Source organism: Babylonia areolata, chromosome 12 (genome assembly GCF_041734735.1).
Source record: "Babylonia areolata isolate BAREFJ2019XMU chromosome 12, ASM4173473v1, whole genome shotgun sequence".
Lineage (NCBI taxonomy): Eukaryota > Metazoa > Mollusca > Gastropoda > Neogastropoda > Buccinidae > Babylonia > Babylonia areolata.
The window spans coordinates 4644376-4663276 of NC_134887.1; the positions used below are offsets into that span (position 1 = coordinate 4644376).

At 43.2% G+C, this 18901-nt stretch overlaps 1 protein-coding gene across 1 annotated transcript in view; it reads right to left on the reverse strand.

The window, feature by feature from the left end:
• LOC143288247 (uncharacterized) overlaps positions 1–18901 on the reverse strand; it is a 64197-nt gene that overhangs the window by 36753 nt on the left and 8543 nt on the right. Inside the window, exons 4-9 of the mRNA XM_076596595.1 lie at positions 18634–18661; positions 16245–16402; positions 14277–14439; positions 12499–12656; positions 8975–9137; positions 4327–4484 (exon numbers count right to left, since the gene is read on the reverse strand). Of these exons, the coding sequence (XP_076452710.1) occupies positions 4327–4484; positions 8975–9137; positions 12499–12656; positions 14277–14439; positions 16245–16402; positions 18634–18661 (828 nt within the window). The remainder of the gene's footprint in view (positions 1–4326; positions 4485–8974; positions 9138–12498; positions 12657–14276; positions 14440–16244; positions 16403–18633; positions 18662–18901) is intronic.

Genomic DNA, 18901 nt, shown 5'->3' on the forward strand with positions numbered 1-18901 from the left:
GCTGCAGCGATTCTGTTGGCCTCACAGGATTTGGCGCCTTTGTGGACAGCTGAACGCCACTTTGGTCTGTCCATTGCATTCAGCTCCCATGTGTCGTGGCTGATGTTGAAGGCCTTCAAAGAAGCTTTCAGAGTATCTTTGAAGCGCTTCTTTTGGCCTCCATGGGAGCGCTTGCCATGTTGGAGTTCGCCGTACAGCAGTTTCTTGGGGAGCCGGTGGTCTGGCATGCAAACTACATGGCCTGCCCAGCGCAGCTGGGCCTGCATCAAGATGGTGTAGATGCTGGGCAAGTTTGCACGCGTGAGCACCTCTGTGTCAGGGATCTTCTCTTGCCACTTTATGCCGAGAAGTTTTCTGAGGCTGGTGGTGTGGAAGTGGTTCAGCTTTTTGGCGTGGCGTTTGTAGACCGTCCATGATTCACATCCATAGAGCAGTGTGGTGAGAACTATGGCCTTGTATACTTTGAGCTTCGTCTCCAGGGTGATGCCTCTCCTGTTCCAAACGTTCTTATGGAGTCTGCCGAAGGCAGCGCTGGCTTTGGCGAGACTGGCATTCACCTCGTCGTCGATGACAACTGTGCGAGAGAGTGTACTGCCCAGGTATGTGAACTTGTCCACCGCGTTCAGTTGTTGCCCGTTGATGAAGATGTTTGGTTCAACGTAAGGCTTTCCTGGAGCTGGCTGGTGCATCACCTCAGTCTTCTTTGTGCTGATTGTGAGGCCAAAGTTGTCACAGGCAGCAGAGAACTTGTCGACACTGTGTTGCATGTCAGCTTCGGAGGCAGCGTTGAGAGCGCAGTCATCAGCAAACAGGAAGTCGTTGACGGTGTCTGTCCTCACCTTGGTTTTTGCTTGAAGCCTCCTGAGGTTAAAGAGTGAGCCATCTGTGCGGTACCTGATGCCAATGCCTACGTCAGCGTCTCTGAAGGCATCTGTCAGCATGGCTGAATACATGAGACTGAACAGGGTGGGGGCAAGAACACACCCTTGCTTGACTCCGTTGGAGACAGGGAATGGTTCTGAAGTCTCTCCGTTGTCTTGGACTCGGGCCAGCATCCCATCGTGTAGTTGCCGTATGATGGTGATGAACTTTCTGGGACATCCGTACTTCGCCATGATTCTCCAAAGGCCATCTCTGCTAACTGTATCGAAGGCCTTGGTCAGATCGACATAGGTGGAGTAAAGGTCGGCATTCTGTTCCTGACACTTCTCATGGAGCTGCCTGGCAGCAAACACCATGTCGATAGTCCCGCGTTCTTTCCGGAAGCCACACTGGCTCTCTGGTAGGAGACCTTGCTCAAGGTGCGCTATGAGACGGTTGAGTAGCACTCTGGCCAGAGTCTTGCCTGCGACGGACAGCAGGGATATTGCACGATGGTTGTCACAGGCCTGACGATTTCCTTTGCGTTTGTACAGGTGTATGATGGAAGCATCTTTGAAGTCCTGTGGAACTGCCTCATGCTGCCAGATGAGCTGGAACAGCTGATGAAGCTTCTCAGTCAGCGCCATACCACCTTCTTTGTAGACCTCAGCTGGAATGGAGTCTGAGCCAGGGGCTTTGCCATTGGATAGCAGACGGATAGCTTTCTGGGTCTCCTCCAAAGTTGGAATGGCATCCAACGACTCACTGACTGGCATCTGGGGGAGTCGGTCGATGGCTTCATCATTGATGGTGGAAGGGCGGTTCAGTACACTGTCAAAGTGTTCAGCCCATCTCTCAAGGATCCCGTCCTTGTCAGTGATCAGGGTAGAACCATCAGAACTGAGGGGTGGAGCAGATCCGGAGGTGGTGGGACCGTAGACTTCTTTCAGGCCGTTATAGAAGTTCTTCATGTCGTTCTTGTCTGCAAAGCCCTGGATCTCATCAGCTTTGTTGCTCAACCAGGAATCCTGCATCTGCCGCAGCTTCAGCTGGATGGTGCTACGTGCGCTCTTCAGTATGTCTTTCTTTGACTGTGACTTGGGATCTTCAATGTGGGCTCTGTAGGCTTGGCGTTTGTCTTCTAGCAGCTGCTTGATCTCAGTGCAGTTCTCATCAAACCAGTCTTTGTGCTTCCTGACAGAAGGCCCCAGGCACTCCATGGCAGTGTTGTACACCGTCTCATGCAGTGCGCCCCATGCTGCCTCCACATTCTGGTTGTCCAGCACGGTGGACTCAAGGCGTTCCTCCAGGGTGTCAGCAAAGCTCTGCTTGATGTTGCCTAGCTGCAGCTTGTTGACATTCAGGCGTTTGAGTGCTTTCATGCCCTGAGGCCGTCTCTTGGGCTGGATGCGGAGGTTGAGCTTGGAGACGTTAAGGCTGTGGTCTGTCCAGCACTCGGCGCCGCACATGGCCCTCGTGACTCGTACGTCCTGCCTGCCCCTCTTCCTGACGATGACAAAGTCGATGAGATGCCAATGCCCAGAGCGAGGATGCATCCATGACGTCCTGTTACGGCTAGGAAGGCAGAAGATGATGTTTGTGATAAGAAGGTCGTGCTCAGTACATGTCTGGAGAAGTAGTTGACCATTGTCAGAGTCACAGTTACCAACCCCATGCTTCCCAATCACTCCTTCCCAGGAGGTGCTGTCACAACCAACTCTCGCGTTAAAGTCACCAAGAATGATGAGCTTGTCTGCGTTGGGAACAGTGGTGATCTCATCTGGGTTGGTCATGGTAGGCGCGTAGGCGCTGACAATGGTGATAAACTTCTTCCCGTTGCATAACGGGAGTTTCATTGTCATCAGGCGATCGTTCACTCCTTTCGGGGGGTCAGCCAGCTTGCCAACGAGGGTTGCCTTCACTGCAAAGCCAACTCCAGCCTCACGTCTCTCTTCAGGTCCGCGACCACTCCAAAAGAAGGTGTAGCCTGCGCCTCGCTCACAGAGTTCGCCAGTCTGGTCTCACTTAAGGCAGCGATGTCGATGTTGTACCTGGCTAGTTCACTCGCAATGAGCGCTGTGCGTCTCTGTGGTCTGGCTGAGTCGCCTCTGTCCAGAAGCGTACCCACGTTCCATGTGGCAATGGTCAATGGGGTGCTCCTTGTTTTCTTCTTTCTTTCCTTTGTGTGTCGACCGCTTGAGTAGGGTCCCCGTCAGCCGTGGTATGCTGACTAGGGTGGTGTGGAGCAGGCAATGTTTAGGGCACCTTTTCTACCCCTTCCTCATGCCATGGAGGTGAGCAGTGCTGTCCTGAAGAGGGCTGCTCAGTCGCTCAGGGGGCTGCCGATCTCCACCGCTGCTCCAGTCGGTGAAAAACGACCCTATGGCCTGAGCCGCCTGTGTGCAGGTCCGCGGCTACGACTGCCAGTGTACCCACACCTGTCGTTTCGTCGCTCGCCTGTCGCCACAGGGCTTGGCGAAAATGATGGTATGGGATGAAGGATGACTGATGACTTGCGCGATGACTTTGTTTATAGTGAGGAGGAGTTGCGCACCGTCGACCTCACTCTCTTGTCCGAGACCATCTGTATCCAGTGGCAAGACGAGGTCAAGACGACTGGAGATGGAAACGGATGCAGTGGATGACCAGGATGTCCTATGTGCCTCATCCTGCCCTCAGCACTCCACAGTGCTCTGCTGCAACCGCCTTCCTCTCCGTTGAACCATGAAGGTTTCTTCCGCAGAGTCCGCCGGATCCAGTCTTCACATGCTTGGGTAGACAAGCCCTAACTCACCGAGGGTTTGAGAACCATCGGCTACCCTCACCTAGTTTAGCCAACCTGTCATAGCCGTTGCCCGGGGGTTGGGCGCTGCCGCATGCTAGTAGCTTCTAGGACCCATAGGTGAGAGCTGGGTGCCAGTGGGGACCAACAGAGGACGAACCACTCCCGGAAGAGCGTGACAAGCCCCCCCTCTAGAGGTACTACCCCTCCCGTGCACCCCCTAACCCCCACATACGTATATACATGCGTGCTCGATCACATACATAAACACATATACACACAGACAAGACACAGAGATACACAGAGATGCACACACAGACAGGGGCTGTGTCAGAACGTGTGGCAGTGTCTGGGGGATTGGGAATGAACAACTGGGTGTGGGGTGTAATGATGATAGAATCACGCAGACATGGCCCAACGAAAGAAAAAAAATCATCAGAGACGCACTTTGTTTTGCATCATCAGCGTCATTGTCCCCTTCGTTGTCATCGTCACTATCACCACCACTGCCGTCATCATCATCATTATGATTGTCACCATCACCATCGATATCCACATCAACATCATCACCATCATTATCATCATCACCAACACAAACACCACTGTAGGCAGTAATGGTCATCACCGACATCAAGACTACCATCATAATCAGATTCAACGTCCTGTCACTGTGACATCCTCACCTGTCCACTGTCGCCCAGCTGAAGCTGCCGACACACGACTCTGGCGTCTTTATTGCCAAAGAACGTGGGGCAAATGCCGCCCCAGTCTCCGTCAATCAGTCGCACTTCCACGCGTCCCTCTTTCTCTTTTCGTCCCCCAAACAAACGAAGCTCTACATCTACATAGACAGACAGACAGACAAAAATGTGCACTGTATCAAATATATTTTTTGTAAATTTTGTGAAAAATATTTACAATATCCAATAATCTATATAAAGAATATCCAAACATGCATTGAAGAGGGGAAATACAGCACTGTATCATTGTTCTGTTGTTTCTAGTGCTTTGATTTATGGCTGTGTGTGCCGGGATTGTTTTGAAAAGTGGGCAGTTTGGTGGGCAGAAAGCGTGACGACATGCACCGGGCAAAGATGGCACACATATCTTATACAGTTTTAAAGGACGACACTGACCCTCTTTTCTCAGATCTTAACATCGGCGGCAGGTTTAGAGCTCCCCCACCTCCCACCCCCCTCTCCACCAACACACGCCCCAACCCCGTGCAACAACAACATATTATGACTGTTCTCTATTTCTACTGCTGTATGAATATTCAACCTTTATGAGCAGCACACAAACTACTAATCTATCCCTTTGTACCATTTCTTCTTCTTCTTCTGTGTGTGTGTGTGTGTGTGTGTGTGTGTGTGTGTCTGTCTGTCTGTCTGTCTGTCTGTCTGTATGTGTGTGTGTGTGTGTCAGTGTGTGTGTATGTGTGTATGTGTGTGTGTGTCTGTGTGTGTGTGTGTGTGTGTGTGTGTGTGTGTGTGTGTGTGTGTGTGTGTGTGTTTGTCTGTCTGTCTGTCTGTGTGTGTGTGTGTCTGTGTGTGTGTGTGTGTGTGTGTGTGTGTGTGTGTGTGTGTGTGTGTGTGTGTGTGTTATTGATTCAACGTTTTGAATAAAAACTTTTTTTAATCACTTTATGTCATGAATGACAAAAAATCTCTTTGTTGGAATTACCAAACATGCTCGCTCATTGTCATCAGATACAAATAGTTTCTTTTCTATGATCGCACTGATCTATCAATTTAGAAATGGTAAGATATGAGACACATTCACATATCATCACGGTAACATCAGATGCACAGCAGGCGTAGCGCGAGTTAACATTAACAAGTGATCTGACCATTCCATGCCTGTGTATGTTGCAAGTGGATCTGATGTTTTAAACAGTCGTCCATGGACATTATGAAGTAAGTGATGAAGCCTTTGTGGAAATCATTCTCTGAATCAAAATCTAGACTTTCTTCGCATCCTTTCAATATTATATCACAGCAAACTTTCTTTCCGGAAAGTGCATGAGCTGAATATGAATATTAATGAAAGACACTGGGATTCTACTTTTTACTGACAAGTGAACACTGGGGTGACTGTTGACAGTGTAAGATGTTCACACCGAGTGTAAAACACTGCAGCCTTTCTGTACCTTGAGCCGTATTTCAAACTGATATTTTCGATGAGTAAGATATTTCCCAGGTTGCTTACATATTCTGCTCCTCATAGCAGATGTGTGATTGAGTGTAACGTCCATATAAAGCAGAATTATGTGACTTGAAATAAAACAAAACCTAAATTTTTTTTAAATGATGACTATTAATCAGTGTGCCATATATCAGATAAAAACGTGTATCAGTATGTATATCAAATTAAAAATCAATAACTACGTTTTGTGAATGAGGAATAAAACTGTAACAGTAACCTGACTGTGGAAACATTTTTCACTTCTTTATACTTGTTGTGTCATTCCCACACGTGCATTACATTCATGATTATAATCAGAACGAATGGAAAGAAGTGAACGTTTCCTGTTTTAAACAAAGTTTGAAGTATTTGGAGAGAACATGAATTTGTTTAAGTTCATCACACACACAAACGTAAACAGATATACACACACACACACACACACACACACACACTGTCACGCATCAACACATCCTGAGTGTGGGACTCTCCTAAGCTCTCTGTTTACTTACTTTTTTGTAAGCCACCAGAAAAGCAGGAAACCCGTTTGGCCCGCTACCCACGTGCATAGCAATTCATGTCAGTGAGTTGTGTTTCGGTGCCTGTGTCAGTCTGGCTTTTGGTGTGTGCATGTGTCAGTCTGGCTTATGGTGTGTGCATGTGACAGTCTGGCTTTTGGTGTGTACATGTGTCAGTCTGGCTTTTGGTGTTTGCCTGTGTCAGTCTGGCTTTTGGTGTGTACATGTGTCAGTCTGGCTTATGGTGTGTGCATGTGTCAGTCTGGCTTATGGTGTGTACATGTGTCAGTCTGGCTTATGGTGTGTGCATGTGTCAGTCTGGCTTATGGTGTGTACATGTGTCAGTCTGGCTTTTGGTGTGTACATGTGTCAGTCTGGCTTTTGGTGTGTACATGTGACAGTCTGGCTTTTGGTGTGTACATGTGTCAGTCTGGCTTTTGGTGTGTACATGTGACAGTCTGGCTTTTGGTGTGCACATGTGACTGTCATACACTCCACTTCACTCCGAGGGAGTCACATGCGACCTGAGGTTTGGGGGAGTTTTGAGGGGTTTGATTTCTCCATGTCATTTTCTGCTGTGTAGCAGCAGGTTGTTGTCAGTTTTGTCAGGGGACAGTGCAATGGCTGGAACATTCCGGGTCTCTCACATAACCTGTCTGAGGTGAGGGTGTGTGGTGTTTTCCTTGGTTTGGCTGGTCCTTGGGACTGGCAGGAGTGGTGGTGGTGGAGGGAATGACAGAGGCTGTGAATGCTTGTGTTTGTTTTGTATTTGTTGTGGCTGCTTGATATTATTTGATGTTATGAGAGAGAGATGCCGTGATATGTATGTGTTACAGTAATTGTTGTTGTGTTCATATTTCATATTTTCTTACAGTCTGAAGTGAATAATGTGAAATATTACTAATAATTGCTTATTGTCTAGGGCAAATTGAAGTATAGTTGAAATGAGTTTCTGTAAAGGCAGGTTGCATGAGTGGGATGATAATAAGTTGGGTGCGACCAGCATTTTTTTTTAGGAGGCAACACTGACACTTTGCCATTGTCAGGTTTTATTCATTCCTGTATTGACGGGTCCCTCTCCTCTGCTGGTTGTGGCTGTGTGCTGGAGGGAGGTCTGCATGGTGCGGGACTGGCACTGTGCTCTGCAGCGAAGACGACAACAGCAACGGCGACAACAGCAACAATGACAACAGCGACGATGACAACAGCGACGATGACGATGACAACAGCGACGACGACAATAGCGACGATGGCAACAGCGACGATGACAACAGCGACGACGACAACAGCGTCAATGACAACAGCGACGATGACAACAGCGACAATGACAACAGCGACGACGTCAACAACAACGATGACAACAGTGACGATGACAACAGCGACGATGACAATAGCAACGATGACAACAGCGACGTCAACAGCAACGATGACAACAGTGACGATGACAACAGCGGCGATGACAATAGCAACGATGACAACAGCGACGATGACAACAGCAACAATGACAACAGTGACAATGACAACAGCCACGATGACAACAGCGACAATGTCACATTCGTATAATCATTATCAAACTGGGCTCTCTTGAGTTCCGAAGGATGAATAGGGGATATAACACACTGTTTGGCTATATCATGCTCTGTGTGTGTGTGTGTGTGTGTGTGTGTGAAAAGTTGGAACATGTGTAAATAACTGTGTGGTTGTATTGTATGCTTTTAATGTATCAGCACAAATTTATGTTTTCATGTTTAGTATTTAACATGTTTGATAGTATGTGTCTGTCTTCATGTGCTACACCCCCACCCCTCACTCTTCCTCTGTCTCCTTTCTTTCCTGCCTCTCTGTCTGTCTGTCTGCCTGCCTGCCTGCCTGCATGTCCGTCAGTCTGTCTGTCTCTGTCTGTGTGTCTCTCTCCCTTTCTCCCTCCTTCCTTCTTTTCTTTCTGAATTTTCTGTGAGTTGTGCACGCCCAACACTCAGCTTGTATCACATACTGACATAAGCTTACATTTGGGCCAACAGCAAAGTGAGAGTTGTATGATCCATGGTTTCTCCATTACAATGGGAAGTCATTTACAACTCAGTCTTTTGTGAAGGACTATGACGCTTCAGTTCAACCTATTTCATGTATGTTCACGTGTCCGTCGGACTCGAAGGGACGGACGGACTTACTGACTTTCCTATCTATCTAAGTATCTATCTATGTATCTATCTATCTAAAATACAAAAGATGAAACTGCAGAAATGTAAGTAATATGAATGATTACATAAATATAAAGCTTTTTTTTTTTAAGTTTAAAAAAAACATAAGCAACATAAATCGATAGATCAATAAATAAGAAAACGAATAAGTGAATCCAATAAATAAATCAAATAAATAAGCGAATGAATGAATAAAAATATTTAAAAAATAGATAAATAAATAGATAAATCCACGTAAATACATAAATATATAAATACACAAACAAACAATCAAATGAATAAACAAAAACAAATAAATAAATAAATAATAAACACAAAAACAAATGAACAAATCTATCAACCTAACACAAATCAATGAATCCTGTTTCCCCCAGAATACAAGGGCTGGGAGTGCTGAAAGGGAAACCAAGGCATGCTGGATGACTCACCACCATCAAAGCAGAGGACGCTGATAGCATCAGAAGAATCACAGTTGTGGACCCCCCAGCCCCGATGTCCGCAGTGTCCAATGTTCGTTTCCGTTCCCTGACATTCCACGTCGTCAAGGAACATCTTCTGTGGTGGAGTCCCGTGCCGCCTGTTACTCACCCTCTGTGGGTTGTTCACATTATCACACAGCACTCCGTGAGTCAGAGAAAGATAAGACGAGTAGAGCAAAAAGAAGAGAAAGGAATGCAGAGAGGAAAATATGACAGAACAAAGAGGGAAAGAAAGAAAGAAAGGAAGAAAGAAAGAAAGGAAGAAAGAAAGGAAGAAAGAAAGAAAGAAAGGAAGGAAGGAAGGAAGGAGGAAAATGAGGAACAAAACTGGAAAGCTCGAACAAGTGACTGAGAGAGAGGGAGACAGACAGACAGACATAAACAGACATACAGAGACACAGAGACTGGGAGAATGAGTGAGAAGGAAATAAAGAGAGACAGACAGACAGAGGAAGACAGAGACAGATATGGAGAGAGACAGAGACAGACAGACACAGGGAGACAGAGACAGATATGGAGAGAGACAGAGACAAACAGACACAGGGAGACAGAGACAGATATGGAGAGAGACAGAGACAGACAGACACAGGGAGACAGAGGCAGATTTGGAGGGAGACAGAGACAGACAGACAGACGTACATAAACACATACAGACATACAGATAGACAGACAGACAGAATGCTTTTCAAAACAGATAAAGAGTTGATACTGGCAACATGAAAAATGAATGCTTGGGTGGAATTGGGATTATTCTTTATATATATAGATTAATATATTAATAGATTTTCGGAAAGACCCCTTGCCTGTAGCTAACCTTGTTATTGATGGTCAAGCAGTGGAGAGGGTCAATGAATATAGATATTTAGGGACTATCTTAGTCAATAAGCTGACTTTTGACAGAAATGTTGATTCCATTCATAAGAAATGTCAATCTAGAATTTTTTGTTTACAGGAGCTTAGAAATGTTGGTATAAATTCAAATATTCTTCAAAGTTATTATCGATGTTGTATCGAGTCCGTGCTCACAGTTTCATTTATGTGCTGGTATGGAAGTTTGGGAGTGAGGAGTAAGCGTGTTTTGAACGATGTCATGAGTGTATGCAGTAAAATTGTGGGAGTGAAACAAGCTATTATGCAAGAGGTGTATGAAAGTCGAGTGGTTAAAAAAAGCAGGCAGATAGCAACTGACGACACCCATATTTTAGCAAAGTATTATGAGCTATTGCCATCAGGACGACGCTACAGAACTTTTAAGTTGAAATCCAGAGCTCTGAAGACTTTTATTCCACGTTCAATCCACCTTTTAAATTCTTGAGAACTCTGTGTGTGTGTGTGTGTGTGTGCGCGCGCGTCTCTCATGTGAGACGTGTGAAAGTCCGTGCATGATAGGCTGTACCTTGTTCTAGTTGTGGTGTGTGTGTGTGTGTGTGTGTGTGTGTGTGTGTGTGTGTGCTTACTGAGCTTAAAAAACGTGGCAGTTGGTTATAATGAATGTGCAATATGTAGGAGGAATAATGTGCAATATGCAGGATGAATGTACAATGGAATATGTCTAATGCTAACGTCCATATTCTAAATATATTTCTGTTTAATAATTACGATGTAATAATTAATTGCAATGTTTTTAAAAGCGAATATGTGAAATGCTTTTATTTTAGAACATACGTTTATTACTCTTGTTTAATCAAGCAATCCGCGTGTGTGGGGTGGGTGGGGGTGGGGGAGGGGGGTGCGGGTGTGTGCTGATTGTCTGGTTGCGGTTTTCCGCAATTTATCTTTATTCTTATCTTATCTGTCTATTATAATCAATATGCAGTATAGTAGGCTATGTTTATAATCATATTCAAATAATGTTTCTTATTTCTTTCTGTTTTTACATTAAGAATACTAGTTATTAACTGCAGTGTGTGGATGTATGTATGAAACTGTGTATGTGATATTTTTTTACATTTGTATCTTCGTAATATTCGTAAAAGCTGTTGTTGACTTTTACAGTTATGGTCCCCATGTTGTTTACTTGTCTATGTTGTGATAATGCACCTGACCAAATTCCTCCAGTTGGAGATAATAAAGTTATTCTTATCTTATCTTATATATATGTAAGTGTGTTTGACTGACAAATTATCAATGCTAATGCATTTGATTAATTGCAGTTAGTAAGTGGATTGTTTGACAACAGGTAGGTCATAGTTTGTTCGTATAATACATAATTACAATAATTATTACATTCATATACATATACATTCATATACATATACATCTTTCTGATATCTCAAATAGCTTTTCAATGATGAAACATGCACACATGTGAGATATGAAACACAGAGGTCAACAATAATATTGATACCTATATATTCACCAAGCATAAACACACACACACACACACACACACACACACACACACACACACGCAACACACACACACACACACACACACACACACACACACACACACACACACACGTACACCAGACAAAAAGTAACATCAGCAGCAGTAGTGGCTTACCAGTAGTAGTAGTGGCAAAAATGACAGTGCTAAAAGTGATACAACAACAACTACTACTACCACTTCGACTACTACTACTACTATCGCTTCATTAATTGTGATGACACATTTATACCGTTCAGAGTTACATGAGTTTGATAAGAATTTTTTTTTTTTAACTCGAACCTCAGAATGTACATTCATGTGGTCAATCTAACATGCATAGTCAATTGTGAACTGCTATGGATTAATTCTGCTTATCAACACCTTTCTTTTTGAAACCTCAAAAAATCTCTCTTTTTTTCTTTTTCTTTTTTTTGCGGTTTTATGCTTTCACGTATCGACTATTGTAATTCTTTTCACACAGTTTGTCCTCATAATCTTCATCACTGAATTAAAACGGAACAACTTCAGAACAACGCTGCCCGTCTGACTCTCAGAGTCCCACGTACTGATCATATTTATCCTCACCTCCGTACGCTGCACTGGCTACCCGTAGAGCCGAGAATTAAATACAAAGTTGTATGTCTCTGCTTTCCTGCTTTCCACTACACTGGACCAACGTATCTGTCTGACCTCGTCAGTGTTTACACGCCCTCCAAAACTCTCCGCTCTTCCTCTGACGTGTCAGTACAAGAACCTATGGTGAACGCTCTTTCCTCTTTGCTGCTCCTCATATCTGGAACAGCCTTCCACAACAGATCCGTTCATCTGACTCCAATGTAATTTGTAACTTTCTATTTCATGTAATGCGTCCTGAGCTCTTAAAAGGAAAGGTCACTATACAAATGTGTATTATGATTATGATTATTATGATTATCATTATTATAGTAAGCATCATAAGCACCACCATCATCATCATCAACACCGTCACCATCATCTTCACCATCATCAACACAAACACCACTATTTTCAATGATGATCATCACTGACATCAACGCTATCATCTTTATAAAATACAACGCCCCCATCACTATGATATCCTCACTATTCCGCTTTGACTCAGTTGAAGCTGCCGACACACGACGGTGGCATCCCTGCCGTCAAAGCGATGGTCACAAACGCTGCCCCAGTCTCCGTCAGGCAGTCGGACATCCACGCGTCCCTCTTTCTTATGTCTTCCTCCCACCAAACGAACCTCTAGATCTACATGGAAAGGCAGACACACAATGTATATCATCAGTGAGTTTTGTCAGAAACATTTACCAGTAACAAATATACTTTCATTGTGTTATGTTGTTGACATTATCTGTACTATGTATGGGGCATCAATGGAACAGTTTGTTTTTTTTAGAATTATGCGTTCGAAGCATTTCATCACAACAGGGGTAAGAGCAATTGTGGGATAGTCGTTCAGGGAGACATATCTTTCGGGGACAAGGTGACCAATTCAGTTTTTCCATGAAGTGGGTTCACAGCAATCATATAGAGACCACATCAACAGGCTGCTGAACATTCTGCATAACTGTGAGACACATGTCTTCTGTCTGTATTCCTTTATTTCTCTTTGTTTTGGTTTGTTTCCTGAGAGTTCCATCACAACTGTAACAAACGATGCCCATTTCAAACTTTTTGACTTTTGACACCCGGGTCTTGTAGTCTGGGAAGAAATGCTCCAGAAATAATGTTCTATTGTTGTGTTGTTTCTGGTGCTTTGTTTTATAGCTGTGTGCTGGGGCCATCTTGACACACTAATCAGAACAGTGAACAGACAGTTGACAGTTTTGACGACGTGTATGCTGCCGGAAAAATGATGACACACATATTCTATACAGTTTTAAAGGACGAAGTTCACCACGTTTTCTCAGATTTTGTCGGAAAAAAGGGTGGACAATAGCGGCAGGTTTAGGCTCCCCCACATCAGCACACACACTGATATCAAATCAATACAAATCAAAAATACTCTATCAATCTACAAGTAGGGTACACATTTCTAGGTTAGTGAATATGGACTGTTTCAATGTACCATTAACTGGATGAACTGGATAACTGCTAAATGGTTTCTGATGAATCATATCGCTTCTTGTTTTTTTCTGATGGTTCATGGCATTCGGATGACACGATAAACACACGTCCTGTGTGGAGAATGCACTTTGGGCACGAAAAGAACCGACGATGACAACAGAGTTGTTCCTGGCAAAATTCCGTAGTAAACCCCACTCTGATATACGTGTGTGTGTGTGTGTGTGTGTGTGTGTGTGTGTGTGTGTGTGTGTGTGTGTGTGTTGTATGATCCATGGTTTCTCCATTACAATGGGAAGTCACTTACAACTCAGTCTTTTGTGAAGGACTATGACGCTTCAGTTCAACCTTTTTCATGTATGCTCACGTGTGCGTCGGACTCGAAGGGATGGACTATCCTATCTATCCGTCTATGTATGTATGTATGCTTGTATATATGTATGTATGTATCAATGTAAAATACAAATGATGGAACTGCACAAATGTAAGTAATATGAATGATTACATAAATAAAAAAACTTTTATTTAATATAGCAACCTAAATCGATAGATGAATAAATAAGAAAACGAATAAGTGAATCAAATAAGTATATAAAATAAACAGATAAGTGAATAAATGAATTAATAAATAAATAAATACACAAACAAACCATCAAGTGAATAAAAAACAAAAACATTAAAAAAAACCCACAAAAACAAATGAACAAATCTATCAAACTAACACAAATCAATGAATCCTGTTTCTCCCAGAATACAAGGGCTGGGAGTGCTGAAAGGGAAACCAAGGCATGCTGGATGACTCACCACCATCAAAGCAGAGGACGCTGACAGCTTTAGAACGACGACAGTTGTGGACCCCCCAGCCCCGATGTCTGCAGTGTCCTATGTTCGTTTCCGTTCCCTGACAGTCCACTTCGTCAAGGAACATCTTCTGTGGTGGAGTCCCGTGCTGCTGTTTCCCCATACTCTGTGAATTGTTCACATCATCACACAGCACTCCATGAGTCAGAGAAAGATGAGACGAGTGGAGCAAAAAGAAGAGAAAGGAATGTAGAGAGGAAAACAAATAAAGGAAGAAAGGAAGGAAGGAAGGAGGAAAATGAGGAACAAAATTGACAAGCTCGAACAAGTGACTGAGAGAGAGGGAGACAGACAGACAGACATAAACAGACATACAGAGACACAGAGACTGGGAGAATGAGTGAGAAGGAAATAAAGAGAGACAGACAGACAGAGGAAGACAGAGACAGATATGGAGGGAGACAGAGACAGACAGACAGACGTACATCAACACATACAGATAGACAGAGAGACAGAATGCTTTTCAAAACAGATAAAGAGTTGATACTGGCAACATGAAAAAGGAAAGCTTGGGTGGAATTGGGATTATTCTTTATATATATATATATATATATATATATATGTGTGTGTGTGTGTGTGTGTGTGTGTGTGTGTGTGTTTGACTGACAAATTATCAATGCTAATGCATTTGATTAATTGCAGTTAGTAAGTGGATTGTTTGACAACAGGTAGGTCATAGTTTGTTCGTATAATACATAATTACAATAATCATTACATTAGATTCATATACATCTTTCTGATATCTCAAATACCTTTCAATGATGAAACATGCACACATGTGAGATATGAAACACAGAGGTCAACAATCATATTGATACCTATATATTCACCAAGCATAAACACACACACACACACACACACACACACACACACACACACACACACACACACACACACACACACACGCAACACACACCACACACACACTGGACAAAAAAGTAACATTAGTAGCAGTAGTGGCTTACCAGTAGTAGTAGTAGTGATAATGATAGTGCTAATAGTGTTACAACAACAACAACAACTACTACTACGACTACTGTTGCTCCATTAAATGTGATGACACATTTATGCTGTTCAGAGTTACATGTGCTTGACAAGAATATATTTTTTACTCGAACCTCAGTATGTACATTCATGTGGTCCATCTGATATGCATATCAATTGTGAACTGCTATGGATTAATTCTGCTTATCAACACCTTTCTTTTTGAAACCTCAAAAAATCTTTTTTTGCAGTTTTATGCTTTCACGAATCGACTTTTGTAATTCTTTTCACACAGGCTGTCCTCATAATCTTCATCACTGAATTAAAACGTAACAATTCCAGAACAACGCTGCCCGTCTGACTCTCAGAGTCCCACGTACTGATCACATTTATCCTCACCTCCCTACGCTGCACTGGCTACCCGTAGAGCCGAGAATTAAATACAAAGTTGTATGTCTCTGCTTTCCTGCTTTCCACTACACTGGACCAACGTATCTTTCTGACCTCGTCAGTGTTTACACGCCCTCCAAAACTCTCCGCTCTTCCTCTGACGTGTCAGTACAAGAACCTATGGTGAACGCTCTTTCCTCTTTGCTGCTCCTCATATCTGGAACAGCCTTCCACAACAGGTCCGTTCATCTGACTCGAATGTAATTTGTAACTTTCTATTTCATGGAATGCGTCCTGATCTCTTAAAAAGAAAGGTCACTATGCAAATGCGTATTATGATTATTATGTGATTATTATGATTATTAGGATTATTATAGTAAATATCATAAGCACCACCACCATCATCATCAACACCGCCACCATCATCTTCTCCATCATCATCAACACAAACACCACTATAGTCAATGATGATCATCACTGACATCAACGCTATCATCTTTATCAGATACAACGCCCCCATCACTATGATGTCCTCACCATTCCACTTTGACCCAGATGAAGCTGCCGACATACGACGGTGGCATCTCTGTTGTCAAAGCTATCGTCACAAACGCTGCCCCAGTCTCCGTCAGGCAGTCGGACTTCCACGCGTCCCTCTTTCTTATGTGTTCCTCCCATCAAACGAACCTCTAGATCTACATGGAAAGACAGACACACAATAAACACATATGTGTAATTTATATCATCAGTGAGTTTTGTCAGAAACATTTACTAGTAACAAATATACTTTCATTGTGTTATGTTGTTGACATTATCTGTACTATGTATGGGGCATCAATGGAACAATTTTTTTTTTAGAATTATGCGTTCGAAGCATTTCATCACAACAGGGGTAAGAGCTATGGTGGGATAGTCGTTCAGGGAGACATATCTTTCGGGGACAAGGTGACCAATTCAGTTTTTCCATGAAGTGGGTTCACAGCAATCATATAGAGACCACATCAACAGGCTGCTGAACATTCTGCATAACTGTGAGACACATGTCTTCTGTCTGTACTTCTTTATTTCTCTTTGTTTTGGTTTGTTTCCTGAGAGTTCCATCACAACTGTAACAAACGATGCCCATTTCAAACTTTTTGACTTTTGACACCCGGGTCTAAAGTCTGGGAAAAAATGCTCCAGAAATAATGTTCTATTGTTGTGTTGTTTCTGGTGCTTTGTTTTATAGCTGTGTGCTGGGGCCATCTTGACACACTGATCAGAACAGTGAACAGACAGTTGACAGTTTTGACGACGTGTATGCTGCCGGAAAAATGATGACACACATATTCTATACAGTTTTAAAGGACGAAGTTCACCATGTTTTCTTGGATTTTCTCAGAAAAAAAGAGTGGACAAAAGCGGCAGGTTTAGGCTCCCCCACATCAGCACACACACTGATATCAAATCAATACAAATCAAAAATACTCTATCAATCTACAAGTAGGGTACACATTTCTAGGTTAGTGAATATGGACTGTTTCAATGTACCATTAACTGGATGAACTGGATAACTGCTAAATGGTTTCTGATGAATCATATCGCTTCTTGTTTTTTTTTCTGATGGTTCATGGCATTCGGATGACACGATAAACACACGTCCTGTGTGGAGAATGCACTTTGGGCACGAAAAGAACCGACGGTGACAACAGAGTAAGTAGTAAACCCCACTCTAATATGCATGTGTGTGTGTGTGTGTGTGTGTGTGTGTGTGTGTGTGTGTGTGTGTGTGTGTGTGTGTGTGTGTGACTGAAGCCCGACTGAATGACACAGGAAACGAATGATGAGCGCCAAAAGACAGCTGTCAGTCGAATGATCTACCCAGGTATGCAGCCTTTTGAGCTAATGACTCAGTGATTGAAAAGCGCTTAGAGCTTGGTCTCTGTCTGTGGATAGGCGTTTTATAAGTGTCCATGCGAATCAATCAATAATGTGATTGTATATGATCTCTTCAAGTGCACTTCTCTTTGATGTAGCTTGTATTTTATCTTTGTCATGTGATTTTCGTGTAAATTACAGTTTACACCCGAAGATGTGTTTGGTGATTTTGTCAGAAAGTCGTGAGGAACACAGGGAACATTTGAAACTTTGACAGCTCTATATCATAATGATCGTAGAAGTACTGAATCAGATGTGGGCTGCTTAAGATATAACTGTCTTGTTTCCAGCACGCAACCGTCAGGGCTTTGCCTGTTGTATATATGTACTTAGATTAGGAGACAATGTTTGCAAAACATGTGTTCAACAGTGTATCACATTGAATGCGACATGCATCAAGCATAAACCTCAAAGTTGATCCGGCAATGTATCCAGACCGATCAGTAATACGAAAGAGAAATGGAACTACACGGTGCATTCCGGAATGACCAGTTCATGGCTTGCATCAAAACACACGGTGGAACAGTGGAGAGAATCAGAGATTACCAGAGGGAGTTGCAGTGTCATTTCAACACTTCACGTCGCTGAGAAATGTTCCAGACTGATAATGCTGCTTAGAGCCCAGAAGTAACACATCATGGGAACATAATGATTATCTGCAAAATAGTCCATGAGTGTTCCCTGTCTGGGGAGCTCAGTGGTTATGGAACTTGTGTCTGTCAAAAGAAAGTCTGAAGATCCCAGTGGACAAAAAATGTTTGATATCTCTCTCTCTCTCTCTCTCTCTCTCTCTCTCTCTATATATATATATATATATATATATATATATATATATAGAGAGAGAGAGAGAGAGAGAGAGAGAGAGAGAGAGAGAGAGAGAGAGAGATGTATTTATACTGACGTATTACTCATTTCTTTCTTCTTCTTTTTTCAGTTTGAACACTATTGGTATTGGCATTGTTCCATAAACTAAACAACTGGTTTCGTGCTTGTTCCAACAGTGTCTTACCTCGAGTGGAGCTGACCATACGGTCCGTCTGCAAAAAACAAAACAGACGAAACAGCATTATAGTTCAACTTTTGTCACAGCTGCTTGCATGTGAAGCACACAAAGCACTTGGAGAAGAAGAAAAGGGAAGAAAAAGAAGAAAAAAAGAAAAAAGAGGAAGAAGAAGAATCTGTTGGTTGGCAAATGGTAACACTTTAACACGGCGAGGAGGGTGGGGTGGGGGGGTGGGGGGGGGGGATATTTATCATATTTATTTTCTTGTGTCTTC